Genomic DNA, 16866 nt, shown 5'->3' with positions numbered 1-16866 from the left:
CTCTCTCCCACTCACTCAGTCCATCTAACTGTCTGTCTGCCTGTCTCACTCAGTCTCTCTCTCTCCTCTCTGTCTATCTTTCTGTCTGTCTCTCTCTCTCTCTGTGTCTCTCTCTATCTTACAGTCATTCAGGTCTTAGATATTTTTGGAGGATTTTCCCCTCTCACCCCCCACCCCATTTCAAATTAAAAGCTCCACAGAATGAATTCTAACTGGAATGCTTGTGATGAATCCTCTCATTGGCTACCGGTAACATTGGCGTGTGTATATATTGCGATTTCTTCGGGCAGTAGAAGCCACACTGTCAAAATTTCTTTAGGAATTTTCTAGTTTAGATTACACTCTAAGATCATCACCCATCAACAAAAGTCCATGCATATAAACACATATAAACAGCCCTCATTAAGATTTACTTTTGCACTACTCGCACTACTCCAAGTGAAGCAGCAGGCCCCGAGCACTGAGAGAATTACTGTTGTTGCTGTTCTACTCACGTATATATCTACCTTATCATAAAACTGATTCAATATCCCTCTTGCTAGATTTCTTTTCTCGTGGGAAGAGGATTGTAGGACTCAGCACGTGATTAATTGATAGTGTAAAAAATGAGAAGGTGTTTGAAAATATTATAAATAATACATACCACAGTAACTATAATCTCTAGCTGTATGTAGAAAACGTATTCATCAAATTAAACGCATGAAATAACTACAAATTACATACAATAGGAAGAACAGTCATTTCAGTGCATGAGAGGAAGGAAGCTTATTCAGAAACCTCCCCTGTTTATACAAAATATAAAGAATGACATCATTGCTCTTCAAGTAATGCAGAAATATTATTTCATTTAATTTTTCAAATAATTTTGTATAATCAATTTCATAGCATAAGCGATGGCATGGTCTTGGGTTTTTGTTTGTTTCCTGCTTTAGTCTGAAAGTCCTCTCCTGGATTTAAAGGATGTTGTAAATTAGCGTTTCGCTACAAACACTAAACACAGTGCATCTGGTCTCTGTGCATAAATGTATGTTACAATTCTAATGCTACTGTGATGTCCATATAAAATAAACATAACATAAGATTAGATTAGATTAGATATATACTTTATTCATCCCCAAGGGGAAATTTGTCAAAACCATACATGATCTAATCTCAATGAAGGACTGTTCCAATGTTGAGGATCCTTCTAATTCTACCAAGGACTAAGTCCTTTATTCAGAGGATTTTCCAAGATGCATGTGTGTATCCTCTGTGCTCCTAAAACACCCACAATCCTTTGCGCATGATGCATTTCCTGTCCCCCGAGTTGGAAACAGAGAAAATATGCTAATGAATGTTATTTAACCTCAGAAGTCCACTAAATCTGTTTCACAAACCAATTTTGAGCAATAAATTACCAATCCAGTTGGTGAATCACTACACTATATCAGATCTACAAGGCCTTTTCACATTGAGAGTGTTTTACTGAGGTAAATTAATGTTTTTTTTAATGGAGTCTCGTGGATTTGAGGAGAGCTTTTTATTGGTATTAAATTATAATAATTGTAAAAATCCCCGTTGATTTTATTTTATTTTACCCTTACCTGCCAGCTATAACTGCCTGCCCTTTGTACCCACATATATTTATAATCAAGTTTTTTGTAAGAGAAAAATTGATTGCCAAAATGCACCAAATTGCACCCTTTAAAAATAAATAAAATTGGCGGTCCTCACCGCACGTCCTGAACACCAGTACAACGTTCAGTCAAATCTCTCACCAGAACAATGTAATTATAGAAAACAGTGTGTAGTGAGCCTGTAAAATCCAGTGGTGGACTGTTGAGGATCGAAATACATCCTGTATATTTAGACATGATGAGATCAAATCCTTTCATCCCACTCATTCAGCCTCTATAATAAGACAATATTATGTTACAGTAGTCAGCCTTTTATGCTGAATTAAATAAAGGACGAAATAATCTGTGTCACTGTTTTACGTGTTGATGGAAAGAGAAAATTCCCCAGGTTTATTTACAGGAGAGAAATGTAGAAAGCATTTCTACAAGGGTTAAAGTGAGTAGTTGTATATTTTATACATGATGTATTTAAAGGGGTTTTGCACTTTCATAAAGTTAGGTACTTGCATAGGACAGATTTAAAAAAAAAATAAAGAAGTCAAATTGAAGATATCCTCAATTATAGTCCCTGATATATGTAGGAATAATAATAATACATTATATTTGTATAGCGCTTTAAAAGGTACTCAAAGACACTTTACATGGTAAAAACAGAAACAATAGAAGTAATTACAATAAAAACAAAATAGATGACATCATAACAGTAAGGAACAACACGAAAAAAAAAAATAACTGACTTTACAGGTTAAAAGCAGATTTAAATAGGTGAGTTTTAAGTGCAGTTTTGAAAGTGGCGAGTAACGGAGAATGTCTGAGGTGCTGGGGGAGAGAGTTCCAGAGAGAGGGGGCCATAATGGAGAAGGCCCTGTCCCCCCAGGTCCGATGCTTGGACAGAGTAGGGGGGGTAAGGAGGTTGGTATCGGCGGATCTGAGGTTGCGGTTGGGAGCGTGCCGATGCAGGAGGTCAGAAAAGTATGAAGGGGCGAGGTTCTGAAGGACTGGGGTGATGTGATCTCTGGTGGAGTGGGAGAGCAGACGGGCAGCTGAGTTCTGGATGTATTGTAGTTTGTTGATCATTTTGTTGGATGAGCCGTACAGGATGCTGTTGCAGTAGTCCAGTCGAGAGGTGATGAAGGCGAGGATGAGTTTTTTAGCGGCTGTGGAGGAGAGGGAGGGGCGGAGATGGGCGATGTTTTTGAGATGAAAGAAAGCGTTTTTTGTGATGTGATTGACGTGGTGTTCAAAGGAGAGGGTTTTATCAAAATTATTCCAAGATTACAGACATGTGTGGAAGCAGGAACAGTGGTGCCATCAATACAGAGGGACAAGTTGTGGTGGGATTTGTTCAGTGATTTGGGCCGATGACGAGGATTTCAGATTTGTCGCTGTTGAGTTTGAGGAAGTTGGCTTGCATCCAGGTTTTTATATCTGTGAGGCAGTTGGTAGAGTGGGTGGTGGGGGTGATGGATTTGGTGGTGACGTAGAGCTGGGTGTCGTCAACATAGCAGTGGAAATGGAGACCATGGTGGCGTATGATGTCGCCAAGGGGGAGCAGGTAGAGGATGAAGAGGAGGGGACCAAGTACTGAACCTTGGGGGACACCATGAGAGACTGGGGCTATATCAGACTTGAATTTGTTGATACTAATGAACTGTTCACGGTCGGAGAGGTATGATTTGAACCAGGAGAGGGCTGTGCCAGTAATGCGGAGGGAGGACTTGAGACGGGAAAGGAGGATGGAGTGATTACTGGTGTCGAAGGCTGCACTGAGGTCGAGTAGTATTAGGATGTTGAGGGAGTGGTCATCAGAGGAGAGGAGGTAGTCATTGGTGACTTTGATCGGGGAAGTTTCTGTGCTGTCATGAGATCTGAATCCAGATTGAAATGGTTCATACAGTTGTTTCGAGTCCAGGTGGGTTTTGAGTTGGTGGGCAACAGTGCGTTCCAGTATTTTAGACAGAAAAGGGAGATTGGAGATGGGTCTGTAGTTGTTGTCGATGTCAGGGTCAAGGCCAGGCTTTTTGAGGATGGGTGTGACTGACGGCGGGAGAGACGGAGCCAGTAGACAGGGAGGAGTGGATGACAGAGAGGAGGTGCGGGCGGAGGGCTGAGAGACAAGCCATGACTAAAGTGGTAGGGATAGGGTCCAGGTCACATGTCGGAGTCCTCATGTTATAAGGTGATTTATTGAGATCTGAGGGGGAGATGACGGAGAATCGGGAGAGTGACCGGTCAATTAGTGGAGGATTTACAGATACAGGGTTGGACATGGCGGGGCTGGAAGTGGCCAATTGGTTGTAGATGGTATACATTTTTGCTTTGTAGAACGACAGGAAGGAGTTGCATTTATCTGCTGTGGAGGAGTGGAAGACATTGTCCATAGGTTTGAGAAGTTAATTTACTATGGAGAAGAGGACCTTGGGGTTGGCGGAACCAGAGTGGATGATGCCAGTGTAGTAGGTGGAGCGAGCAGTGTTGAGAGCCAGTTTGTACTACTGTATGTATTCCTTGCAAGCCAGGGTGTGTACTGTGAGGCCGGTTTTGTTGGAGAGTTGCTCTAGTCTGCGTTTCCGGGATTTCATGAGGTGGAGTTCAGAGGTGAACCAGGGAGCAGTGTGGGGGAAAGAGACAGTTCTGGTTTTGAGAGGGGCAAGCTGATCAAGGCAGGAGGATAGTGTGTTATTGGAGAGGTTGACCAGGTCTGAGGGGGAGGGGCTAAGGGAGGGGGGATTTTTCAGTGGCTCCAAAAACACAGGATCCTACATTTCCCATAGTGCAACAGAGCACATTTTTGTAAGTTTCCCTGCCCATCTCTTTCAAACGCCATACCTTCAGTTTGTAGCATAGCTCTGCAGGTTCTCGTAAGCTGATTGACAGAAAAAAAATCTCTTGAATCAACATTTTTCTTTGATAAAAACAAAAATTCCATTTCTAACGGCAGCTGGAATGTTGCCAACAAAAATAAATTTCATAAATTACACTCAGCTCTTGTGTCATCAGTGGCTGTACGCATATGTAGAGATTTGTGCTGTTCCTTGCAGCCAACAACACAATAGTTTCCACGATAAGCACTTTATCTCTGACATTGTGCTAACATTGTGCTAACATTGTGCTTAGGACAAAAAGATGCTGGTAGTAGGGATACCACAAGAACCGATACTTTGATACCAAGTTGATGCCAACTTGGTTTCAACTTCGTATGTTAACTGCGCTAACATACGAAAGTTGCATTGATTTACTGTACATTATGATGGGTTCAAGCTCTTCAGTAGAATTGAGTTTTGAGAGAAGATACATTTTTTTTGTTTTTTTTGGCAAGATACTTGAGGTAGATCATCAGGGATTAATAATAAAAAGATAAAGACTTTGTTAAGGTACATGGGATTTGCTGTTTTGCTTTTTTACCGGGAATCAAATTGGGTATTGAGAATCATGGAATTTCACTGGTTTCAACTACAAATTTCTGGTATCGTAACATCCCTTGGTGGTATCAGTCAGTGCTATAATTCAAACAGGCTGTTGTTTCATTTCAAACTGGCACTGGTACATTGATGTATCCCTCATTATCTCTCATATCGATGGTTACAGCATATATTTTGGACCTGACCATGAAAATGTTCAGAAAACCTGCTTAAGTCTTCGTGATCATGCGACTGGAGCTGAACAATATTCCATCCGTCTTGATGTGAACAAACTCAAGCCTTGATTTCTGACCTGCTGCACAGGAGTTTCTCCACCGACTTTAGCAAGTAGTCCCTTCCACACTATGTAACAGCTGCCTCCTCCAGTACAGTATGTTGTCCCCTGGGATGGGGGTTGCCCTCCTTGTATTATTATCTCAGTATTGGCTCCCTTGAAGTAAGCCAGTGATCCAGTGTGAACCAGCCACTGCAGGGAGCTGGCAGGGTGACAGCTGTCCTGACACTGTCCTTCCACTGATGTGTAAACTCAATTAGGGGAACTACTCCACGCAGCGCTGCACGGCTATGACTCAGTAACTTCACGGCAAGGCAACCTGACTTACTGTCGCTGTGTGTGTGTGTGGCCTTGTATGGACACAGTCCTCTATTGGAATGACAAAGCATGCGCCTTTCAGACATTGTATTTTCAGTTCCAACCCACTCATACTGACCTTGATTAGAGCTGTGTTGCAGAACAAACTGCTGTCAGAGTAACAGCACAAATTCTCTCACACAAAGTGCAAGTCATCAGCTATTGAAATCATTTGTAGGAAATAAGAAATATTGTTCCCAGGATACTGCACCAAAGAGAGTTGCAAAACATAAAAAGCCACAGTTTGAGTGTAAGCCGGTTAAAAAGTACCATACGCTGTAATAAAAATGTTAAGATAATATGTGACTTGATTAATAAGACAAACACTAGGTTTTGTTTTAAGTATGGTTAAAAAAAAGAAGAAGCTTTTTCATATGAAGATTAAGATGTAAGTGTGGTTTGTAAATGGATTAAAAAAGTTACGGTGTAATAAATAAGTTTAAAAAGGACAGATGATGAGATGAATGGTTTATTTGTTTTAAATTGAAGAGTGTTTGTGGTAAGAGGAAGTAGGATTCAAGCATACAGGTAATACTGGTTGTTCGTTGGTTGCGGTGGGTTGATCACAGGTGGCAGGAAGTGAAAGGCCCAATCCCAATCTCCACTCTCACGGACTTTGAGGCGCGCTCCCGCAAAGTCCGTGAAGGTTTATTTCTGTCCAACTTTCAAATCATCGAGAGTTTGACGGCTCTCTGGCAGACATTTTGTGCCCTTTATGAACACTTTACGTAAGTCAGCATTAGATGCAGACTTTGCCCAAGGGAATTACCCACAATTCATTGCAATGTGACGTTAAATAAAGACGTAAAAAAATAAAAAGGTGAACAAAGAGGACGACATGTGTGTTTGGCCTGGCAAATTACATTTTCTTTGAAACATTACGGATTAAAGATAAAAACACATGAAATCAGAGGATATTTATTTATTTATTCATCAAATATCTCATTTTGTCATCAAAGCTGTTTTGACAAAAACAAGTTAATAGGTTATCTGAAGTTACCTCTCATCTTGTGAGGAAAGAGCCTGGAAGACATTCAAATTAGGGAGTAAAAAGTATAAAATAAATACCCACAATTGTACATAATATATTTTGACGTTGGTAACGTCATATGTTGCAGCAAAGTGCTGTCCCATTCGTATTTACACCATCTCAAGGCCTCACAGTCTCTCACACTCAACCACTTACCAGGTAACGTCAGTAAGTCCCTGACGGTTCAAGGTTTGAGGCTTTAGGGGGGACACTGGGATTGGGCCAAAGTTAGACTGTTGTTAACGTTGGGTCACTTGACTGACAAAGTCACGGCGCAAGCAAGTGTGAAGTCTGTGAAATTCGGTGGATGTTTGTGCACATAGTTACGTAGTTGGTGTCCTTGATTGTCTACTCGACAGTCTTCGCCCGGTTACTCGTTTGACATATCATATCTGCAAGGAACTGGAGATATATTTTAAATCAAAATTCATCATACAGTTATCTACGTGTACATGCTAGTATCGTGGCCAACTGAGTGTTTTATTAGCATTCATTCACATAGAGTTCATTGACTAAGCGGTACAGACCGTGCCTGTTTGTTTACTCAAGTACAGTTTTAGGTACTTGTAGCCTACTTTACTTTACTTCTATATAAATAGACATGACACGGCAAAAAAGTCAAACTATAAAAGAATGGTAAAAGACAGGTCCTTGATTCAAGACGGCACTAAAGACAGTCCCCCCTGGTTAACAGTTGCACCGGGAACTGCTGCAGGGAGAGAGGGCACAGAGTACAAGTTCACGGCCCCGGGAAGCGGTACAGTCCGGGCAAGGGGTGCTGTAAAGCTGACATGGCCAAAATCGCAAAGCCACTTTCACTTTCCGAACCATACTATAGCCGGTCGCTGCGTACCACAGCAGAGGAAATGTGCACTGATAGAGCCAGCCTATAGTATATAGTATATTACACGCATAGTGTAAAACTATTTTTGCTTCATTATGAAACTATGGCGGAGTAAAGAAGACGTCTAAGTAATTAATGGGAAACACTAATTGATGGCTATAACAATGTAAAAGGATGTAGTTGATGATGATAAATAAGCTAGAATGGAAAATTCTGATTAATAATTGTGAAAACTGTGAAACCGTGATATTTACTCTGACAATAATAATGATATCAAAATGTCATATCATGACATCCCCGATTACAGGCGTCACGTCTATTGGGGAATATCTTTGCCAATTTAGCGTTGGAAGTATATTTGGCAATTTTGAAATACCCCTAATGAAAGGAGAAAAACAATGAAATACAAAATTATCATCCATAAAAAGCTGAAGGGAGAGACACAGATATATACGTATATAAATATCTTTGGACTGGAGACACATATGTTGCAATACCCATAAGTGGCCACAATGTAGGCAGTAGGCACCATTTAAATGAGGACATGCTGAGATCAATACATTGTAGGGCTCAACCAAATGTCAATGTTTTCAAATGTGGCTTCAAATGCCTGTCGTCATATTTGATGTTGTCACCCTCAAAAAATTTGAAAAACATGATTTTTCTGTTATTGTAGTTGTATAATTTATGGTACTGTTAGATTGCCGATCGAACGGGCCTTCTTATGTGTGCGATGGAAAGCAAACAATTCTTTGACCGTGGGCAGAAATGTGGTTTTTGAAAGGCTAAATGCCAACAATTATGGATTATAGCAATATGTTAGATAAAAACATTTGGAAATGATTTCATCTATCTTTTTGGACTTTGGGATTGTGGAACTAGACAATTACATTGACTGTGTGAGAAAGAGAGGTGGACTATCGCCAGAATGTTTCTGTAGTTATCAATAATAATATTTTTAAATGTCAACGTTATGGATGAAGCATAGAACTATCTGGTCCAGCCCTAATACATGTATTACTCACCGTGATAGGAGATGGAAGTTTGCGGCAGACTTCTGTATTCTGTTGGATAGTGAGTGTTCAGACTGGAGCGGAGATTTGTGGCGTTTCCATCTTTTTTTGATATGCAACAACAATTTGGTGAAGCATAGAGAAAGCAAGAGAGAAATAGAGAGACTGAATATAACACAAGATTCAAACATGAGAACCATTGTTGTAGCAAACCAATAATGTCTTGAACAATAATCTTGTCGCATCGCCCAAGCCTAGTTGGTATCGTGGGTTCCGAGGAGCACCATGCACTGCGTTAGGCTATGCCTAGCACATAAAGATGATGAGTGCACCAGACCGAGGCCCACTAGATAGAGCTATGAGTTCCAGTTGTGGACCCTGACCACGTGGTTGACAATAGCTGCCCCAAACCATTGTCTTTCCCCTAACCCTAACCAATATCCAAAACCCGAACCCCATCCATATAGGTTTTGTGTTTTGAGTTTGAAAGTTGATTCTTGACCTTGGAAACCTTAATTTAAAACTAAAACAGTCCCAGCATGAGGTTAACTGATAAGCTGGTCTGAAGCTTTCTCCTTTTTTTCATCCAGCAGACATTTGTTTTGGTAAGGGAGTAGGAGAGAGAGAGAGAGAGAGAGAGAGAGAGAGAGAGCGTATTTGAAGCCTCTACAAAGCATGCGGCTGAGGGAAAGACTTATTGAAGATGCTCTACTTGTGATACTTTACCAGTGCACACCTCAGCTTCAGAATGGAGTTCAAAGGAGACTGCTACACCTGCCATTTTCATCTATTCATGTAGTTGATCACAGATGTGAGCAACAGACGACAACGGCAACCTCTAGTGACTGTAATAATTGTGACGGGAGCAAAAGAGGGAGTCAAGTGACGTAGTGTTTAAGCAACAATTTGCGTGTAGGGAGGAGGTCCGGGGTGGATGGACGGGTCAAACAAACCAGCAGAGTCTGTGAGGGTTTAGTTCTGTCCCACTGTAACATCATTGAGTGTTTGAGGGCCCTCTCGCAGACGTTTTGTGCCCTATATGAACATTTTCCATAAGTATGCTTTTCTTCAGACTTTTTCTAAGGGAATTACCCACAATTCATAGCAATGTGACTTTAAACACGGGTTCACCTGTGGAAGCCTGAGACGTAAAACTCACAACCATGTTTTAACCATGTTGTACCAGGTGACATCAGATAAGTCCCTGAGGGTTCAGGGTTAAAAGCTTTAGGGGGGACTTTGGTATTGGGCCAGGCTCTCGCCATCTTGGATTTTTTTGACTAAAGTGCAACCAAACTGACGTTTTTAGGCAACCAAAATGTTACTATTACATTTCATGAACTGATAACACACTATGAAAGGGTTAAGATGAGAACACGGACAACTCTCAAACCGGCGAAACATCTTGGTAGCGAGCTGTACTTATTGGTCATTTAAGAGAGAGAGAGAAAGGGAAGAGGTTACTAAGGGATGAAAGGGAGCCAGCCTCAGACACTCCTCAGGGAAACGCATACCAGTGGCACTTCTGCTGTGTCTGTCTCTAAGTGGCTCTAAAAGCATGCAGGAGACACCACTTCTGCTAATCTTAATGGCAGATCATCTGTCTTGTACACAATTCAAGTGGCTCTCACATACACACTCACACAGTCTCTCTCTCTGGGGACTCCTCTAAATGCCAGATGCCAGTTATTCCTATCCTGTCTCCGGCGCCCAGTTCAGTCTCAGTCCCTTTGCTCAGTCCCCTCCCTGCCTTTGAATCATCTAAAAATCCAGTGTGAGTCGCACAGGCTTCCGACCTTTGTGTATAAATCGCAGTGAAATTAATAGAAAATATTCAAGCGGAGCAGAATTTATAAAGAGTCAGCAGAGGGTTCGGTCTATCGCAGCACAGCTTTTGCCTCCTTTGAGTTGAGAAGGTGGAGGGTCTGGGAGGGAAGGGGATCCCGGCCTGTTTGGGGAGATGATTTCACACCCTCTGTTTAGAAAACACCAGCGAGGTCCAGATTTAAGCTCACTTAAGCTCAATGAACCCAGGAGTGACTGAGATCAGATTTATGACCCTTTATACAGCAGCAAAGGGTCCAATTGGATGACTCAACTGTGTATCGTGTGTGTGTGTAGAATTGGCACGTGATGACGTGACTTTTAAGGGAAGAAACCCCCAAAAACATTGTTTTTTATGCAGAGATTTTGACTATTTAGCTTCCATTGCATGAGCTCTTTCAGACGAGTAAGTACACATTAAGGTGCGTATTTTACATTTTTGTCTATTCACGTCTGTAGATTTATCCTTAATTCACCAAAAAGCTAGCTTTAGATAATGACTCATTTGCATATTTAAACATAACTGGGGAAGTTTCATGAGGATATGTATGTTTTTTTGTTTTTTTTACAATATTTACAATAAATGTAAAAACTTCTACCATACATATCTTTAACATTTTCTCAAAATTCTGAAGGTTTTCACTGAAAGGTTTGTTCATATCTCATTTCATGCCTAATTTATAGAACATTTTATTTCTATAGACATGGCATAAATAGAGGGCTGTTGACAGTTTTTTTTTCTGATTTATGGGGTGTTAAGAGATTTCCAAAATGCCTTTTAAAAAACCTTTGACACCTAATGTGTCAACAAAATGAAACAAGAATTTTGAAGGGGGCTTTATCCAATGTTCAAATTTATTTTCTGGAAATGTATGTACATGTCTACATATTTGATAAGATAATACCTTATTTGCATATTTAAACGTACATTTTCAGAAAACACGTCTTAAAGTAAGTCAACCGGGAAATAATATTATTCCCATGCACTTTCCCTGAATACTGATTGAATATAAAACTCTGTGTGTGTGTGTGTGTGTGTGTGTGTGTGTGTGTGTGTGTGTGTGTGGTATCAGTGTGCACAGAGTCAGCCCCAGAGAGCAGTGTTCCTGCCAGAGTTCGCCCTCTCACCACAGGGCAGCTTCATGGAGGATGCTACAGAAGATCAGCTTCTAACCTACAAGTATGACGACCAGGTCAGTCCCACACTCTTCACTGTGGCTGGGCCAGTCTGGGTGAGCAAAAGCTGATGCTCATATTTGAACTTGAATGTGTTTTTTCACCTACGGTTCATGTTATCATGGGGGGGCAGAGCTCCGTCTACAATGGGTTGTAGAGTGTCCTATAACAGGTTCCTGGTCAGCTATAACAGCAACGGAGAGGGAGTGGGTGGATGTTGTCTTCGCTTCGTAGTGTATGTGAATGGAAACGCATCAAACACGCTAACACACATTCACATTGACGGCATCACCCAGATGTTTCACCAAACTGCTAACCAACTGCTTATCCCCGCTGCTTTTAAACAGCCTTTATTAGCAAAAGGCAAAACAGGATGAAACTATTTGAGAAGTAAGTTAACATTATAACAATAGCACCTTTATTTTTAAACACATTTTGTACACGGGCAATTGGTGTGCTTGCATGAATAAAAATTAATATAATATGATTAAAACATAATACAAAGTTTATAAAATAGTAATTACACAGTTTTTCAGTTTCATAGCTTGTTGTGACATGTTACCTTCTGGGGAAGTGTTTGTTCAGTGTAATACTGAAGTGTTTGAAATGTTCCTCATTCTACAGTAAGAAAGGTTTACCGTAGTTGCGAGTGGGCAAAATGCTAACTCAGTCCCCAGCAAGAGGATGTGTCTGTGTTTGACACTTGTACTTCTGACATATTAGAATTGTAAAGATTGTCAGTGTGCAGTTGACAAAATTGCGAATGGAAATGGGTTCCAAAGATGCCATATATATATATATTCTACACATACACAATCATCACAGTACAAATGAGTAGATTTAGCTGAGTAGCACTAACAACCCAGCATCACTCTTTGTAACATCAGAATTTGTGGAATTTGTGTCCAATAAGATCTTAAAAAAGTCTCTAAGCGCCAATCAGTTCATTATTTTCAGTTTTCTCAAGTTTTTGCTTGATATCATGTTGCATCTTGTGAGGGTGGGAATCTTTGGATTCCTGCTTGGATTCAGAATCGATTCTTGATTCATCAAACTCAAGCCACACATCTCAAAATACGACATGCTGTCCTGAGCACCCACCAGAAATGATTAATTGATGAAATAAGTTATTGTGTCCAGCTGTCCAGTGTCTCTTGTGTTTTAAACACTTGATTTCATTTCTGTGGTGGGGAGAGCCATTTGGATTACGGAATGTCCCTTTAAGGTTTTAAAGGAGCATTAACGTCATGTCGAAATAATGGTCCAGTATAGTGTGTACAGAAGCAAACAGACTGCACTAACATACTGCTGTAGGCGTTTATTGCTGGTATGAGCAGCAGATGGTGTCGCCTCAGTGCAGCAGACTGGATTAGAAGCTACAGGTTGGTCGAGTAACAGGTTGGCTCTCTGATCTCCCTGTTCTTCACTACCTCAGGCTGTATGAGCTGGATGTGCTAAATGATGCATGCTCCAGTTGTTACTCGTTGGCAGCGCACTGCAGGTAGCACATTTGAAGTGTCAGCAGTGATGCTTTTTTGTGTTTTTCCCACCAGGATGGTAAATAACGCTCTCTCACATTTCTCTCTTGTTCACTGTCGGTCCTGCATTCTGCTTTATGCACACGTAGAACAGCAGCCAGCAGATTAGCGAAACAGGTGGCGCTCCGTGCATCTATAGCAAAAAAAAAAAGAAAAAGACGAGGAATACAGTTTCATTCCTGTGCATCCTAATCCAAAGAGGATCTTAGGGGTTCTTTTGATTCATTCTGTCAGTTGACTAGAGGAGCAACGGACCATAAAACCCACGGTTCAGATCGTCACAAATCACAGTGTGGATCCGCACAAAAGAAAAAAGGGAGCAAACATATTTTTAGAGATCCTCTTTCACACTTTTTTGCCAACGATACCAATTGATGATCATTGATGATCCATATTGGTAGATACAGAGTTTTTGTTTTTTGTTTTGTTGGTACGCAAGACTATATCAAATATTCTAAATGTTATCCTTTTTCTTTGTTGTTATCTATAGAAGATTTTATTTAAAAAAAGGTTTAATGATGTATTATCATTATATAATTAGGGCCCGAGCAACCGACAACGTCGGGCCAGCGAAGGCCCTATTGAAATTGTACCCGTTTAGGTAAACGTACACATGGTTGGAGGACTTGCCATGCATGAAAACTCACCAAATTTTGGGGATTTGTCAGGCCTGGTGAATATAGCCATCTGAAAAAGAATGCATCTTTCTGTGTAAAAAAAATGGCTCTCTAGCGCCCCCTACAAGTCGGACCGGCGACACCCCTTGGCCAGTATGTCCGATTTACTTGAAATTCAACACACATGACCATATCCGCTAGATCTAAAAAAAAGCCTCTCAGCTCCGCCTACTTAGATTTTCCGCCATCTTGAATTTAGTGAAAAACACATTTTTGCGAACTCCTCCTACACGCTGGGTCCGATTTCTATATAATTTGCTGTGGATCATTAATGGACCTATATGATCTAAAGTTATGAAAAGCTTTTTTATATATCTTAGCGTTTACAAGATGCGGACCAATGAACTTCTTAGGGGCGTGGCATAATATCAATACACATAACTTCTCAACCATTAGTCCTAAATTCCCAAAACTTTCAGCATATGTGCACATTGCATCCCGTAATAAAATCTGAGAATTTGTTTGCATTCGACCACTAGGGGGCGCTACAGTAAACCCGCAAAGGTGTGTTTTTTGTCACTTTTTGCATTTTTCAGCCTTCGCACTTTAACGAACTCCTCCTACAGATTTTATGCGATCAACTTCTACTTTGGTCAGGATGCTCTTAAGACCTTTGTGATTAAAAGTTATCAAAATCAAGAGTTTTCGTTGAAGAACCTTGACGTGGCGTGGTGGCCATTTTGCGTCATTCGGCATGAAAAAGGAAGTTGTTATAACTCCAAGGTACATTATCCAATCCGCACAAAACTTCTTATGCATGATGCTACTTCAAGCTTGAACATACTTCAATTAAAAAAAAAGCAATAATTCATAGCGCCGCCTACTGGCTAAAGGAAATGTCGTATTTTATACTTTTAATTATTCCTCCTAGCCAGGTGACCTGATGAGTCAAATTTTTGGTAAGAATAGCCTTAAGACATTGATGATGCATCATCATGAATTTTGTGAGTTTTCGTTGAACGCTGTTGCCGTGGTGACGCATCGTTCGCCATGAAAAAGGAAGCTGATGGTTTAGTGGGTTGGGATGCTCAAAAACTCATAGAACTTTGTACATGTGTCACAGGTCATTGGAAGAAATAGTTTATATGATGTTTTTTATTGGCCGTTTTAAATTGCCTCTATAGCGCCCCCTACAATATGTCAAAAGAGCAGCCCCAGCGCTACATTTTGGCTACATGTATGAAACTTGGTAGGCACATGTATCCTATGGAGACCTAAAAAAATGTCTCTTGGGACCATGGTCTAAACCCTACCGCAAGTTGGTCATTTTCAATTTTGTATGAATTTATACAATATTTCGACGATACAGCCCTCGCAGTACGTTTCACCTAGATATATAAAATTTTAGATGTATATCATTTGGTAAACAGATGTATCACATGTAGACTTACAAAAAAGCCCCCGGAGCTCTAAGCTCTAAACCCAACCGGAAGTCAGCCATTTTGAATTTTGTGAAAAAACACATCTTTGCGAACTCCTCCTACACGCTGGGTCCGATTTCTACGAAATTTGCTGTGGATCATAATTGGATCTAGATCATCAAAATTTATCAAAAGCTTTTTGATATCTTTTTGCGTTTACAAGATATGGACCAATACACTTCTTAGGGGCGTGGCATAATATCAATACACATAACTTCTCAACCATTTGTTCTAAATTCCCAAAATATTCAGCATATGTGCACATTGCATCCAGTAACATACCCTGAGAATTGTTTTTCATTCGACCACTAGGGGGCACTACAGTAAACCCGCAAAGCCTACTGGCTAAAGGAAATGTCTGATGTAACTCAGCTGGACTTGTTCCAAACGGTCCCAAACTTCACATGCTTGATAACACTCATGGCCTGAGGATGTCTACAAGCTAATTTTCCCTAATACTCACAGCGCCACCTGCTGGCAAAAGGAAATCAGCGTTTTTTGACAAACACCATCCGATTGACGTGACTTTTACACAATGTGGTTTACACTTGATATAGAGCTACATAATGTACGTGTTCTGTAGCACTAGGCAGCGGATACAGGAAGCATCGGACTATTTGCAAAGCATCATTTCCAGCATCAGGCGGTCCACACGGGATTAAAAACGTCTCACTCGCGGACGCGCTGTCCGACGGTCGCGGACGTTCGCGGACGCGCAGGCCGGAGTCCCGCCAGCACCACCGACGCGATGGAGGATGCGAGGGCCCATTCATCGCTGCTCGCAGCTTTAATTATTTTTTTTATTGCTGTGAAAACGTCTTCAAACAACTGGATTTATTCAAATGTCCAGAATCTACATTGTACAATATTACATTTGAACACATCACTTCAACTTCATAATTTACCTTCACCCAATACTCATTTTCACTGAACAGAGCTTGAACACATCACAATGTAAATGAATGGAAGCTCCGTATGTTAGCCGTCAGCGGTGCTGCCAGCATAACCAGCTCTCCATCTGCCAATTTAAACAAGTAATTGTTGTTCACATTGTAACTATATCGGATCAGCGACTAGAAAGCCTGAATACAGATCACCTTATCTCATTTTTTTACTGAATATCGGCCGATAACGATCGTTACTAAAACTGTATTTCACACTATGATGGTTAAACTGTTTAACTAATCTGCGGTTCACATGCGTGCCAAACCATTTTCCTCATGTTGTCATGGTTGTGGAAATCAGTCGACATAGATAAAATGATGATATTTTTTCCAATTATTGTCAAACTTTGCGGCCTATAGCGCCCTGTAATTGGTGGGTTCTTCCTAGCTATGATTTATACAGACCTGGTGCTGGAGCTTGAAGTTTGGGGTTCAGTGTTCAAAACCTGCTTTACTATGGGCTCCATGTGAAATTGTTATACGCTGCATCTTTTCAATCTTTTCAAACGTGGAGTTTCAAATGAGACTAGAATTGCTTGAGTCAGAGCTGTTACTAATTATTTGTCAGTGAATGCTTACAGTCTCTGATGCACTCTTGTAATATTACCCTCACACATTAGCACAGAGCTAGCATTTTAAAAGAAAAAACGATTGAAAAGGTTGATCACAAAGTCTTTCATACCGGTTTGCTCAGCTTGCTGGGGAAACTGAGTTTTTTTTTTTTTTTAGA

General features: G+C 40.7%; 1 protein-coding gene across 6 annotated transcripts in view; it reads left to right on the top strand.

Moving 5' to 3' along the window:
• Nucleotides 1–16866, top strand: part of LOC116382869 (ADAMTS-like protein 3) — a 213537-nt gene that overhangs the window by 27015 nt on the left and 169656 nt on the right. For all 6 annotated transcript variants that reach the window (XM_031846271.1, XM_031846272.1, XM_031846274.1 and 3 more), the window contains exon 3: nucleotides 11454–11573. In XM_031846271.1, the coding sequence (XP_031702131.1) occupies nucleotides 11454–11573 (120 nt within the window). The remainder of the gene's footprint in view (nucleotides 1–11453; nucleotides 11574–16866) is intronic.

Source organism: Anarrhichthys ocellatus, unplaced genomic scaffold (genome assembly GCF_004355925.1).
Source record: "Anarrhichthys ocellatus isolate YVR2014 unplaced genomic scaffold, GSC_Weel_1.0 scaffold6, whole genome shotgun sequence".
Taxonomy (NCBI): domain Eukaryota; kingdom Metazoa; phylum Chordata; class Actinopteri; order Perciformes; family Anarhichadidae; genus Anarrhichthys; species Anarrhichthys ocellatus.
This window is presented reverse-complemented; position numbering and strand designations above follow the sequence as displayed.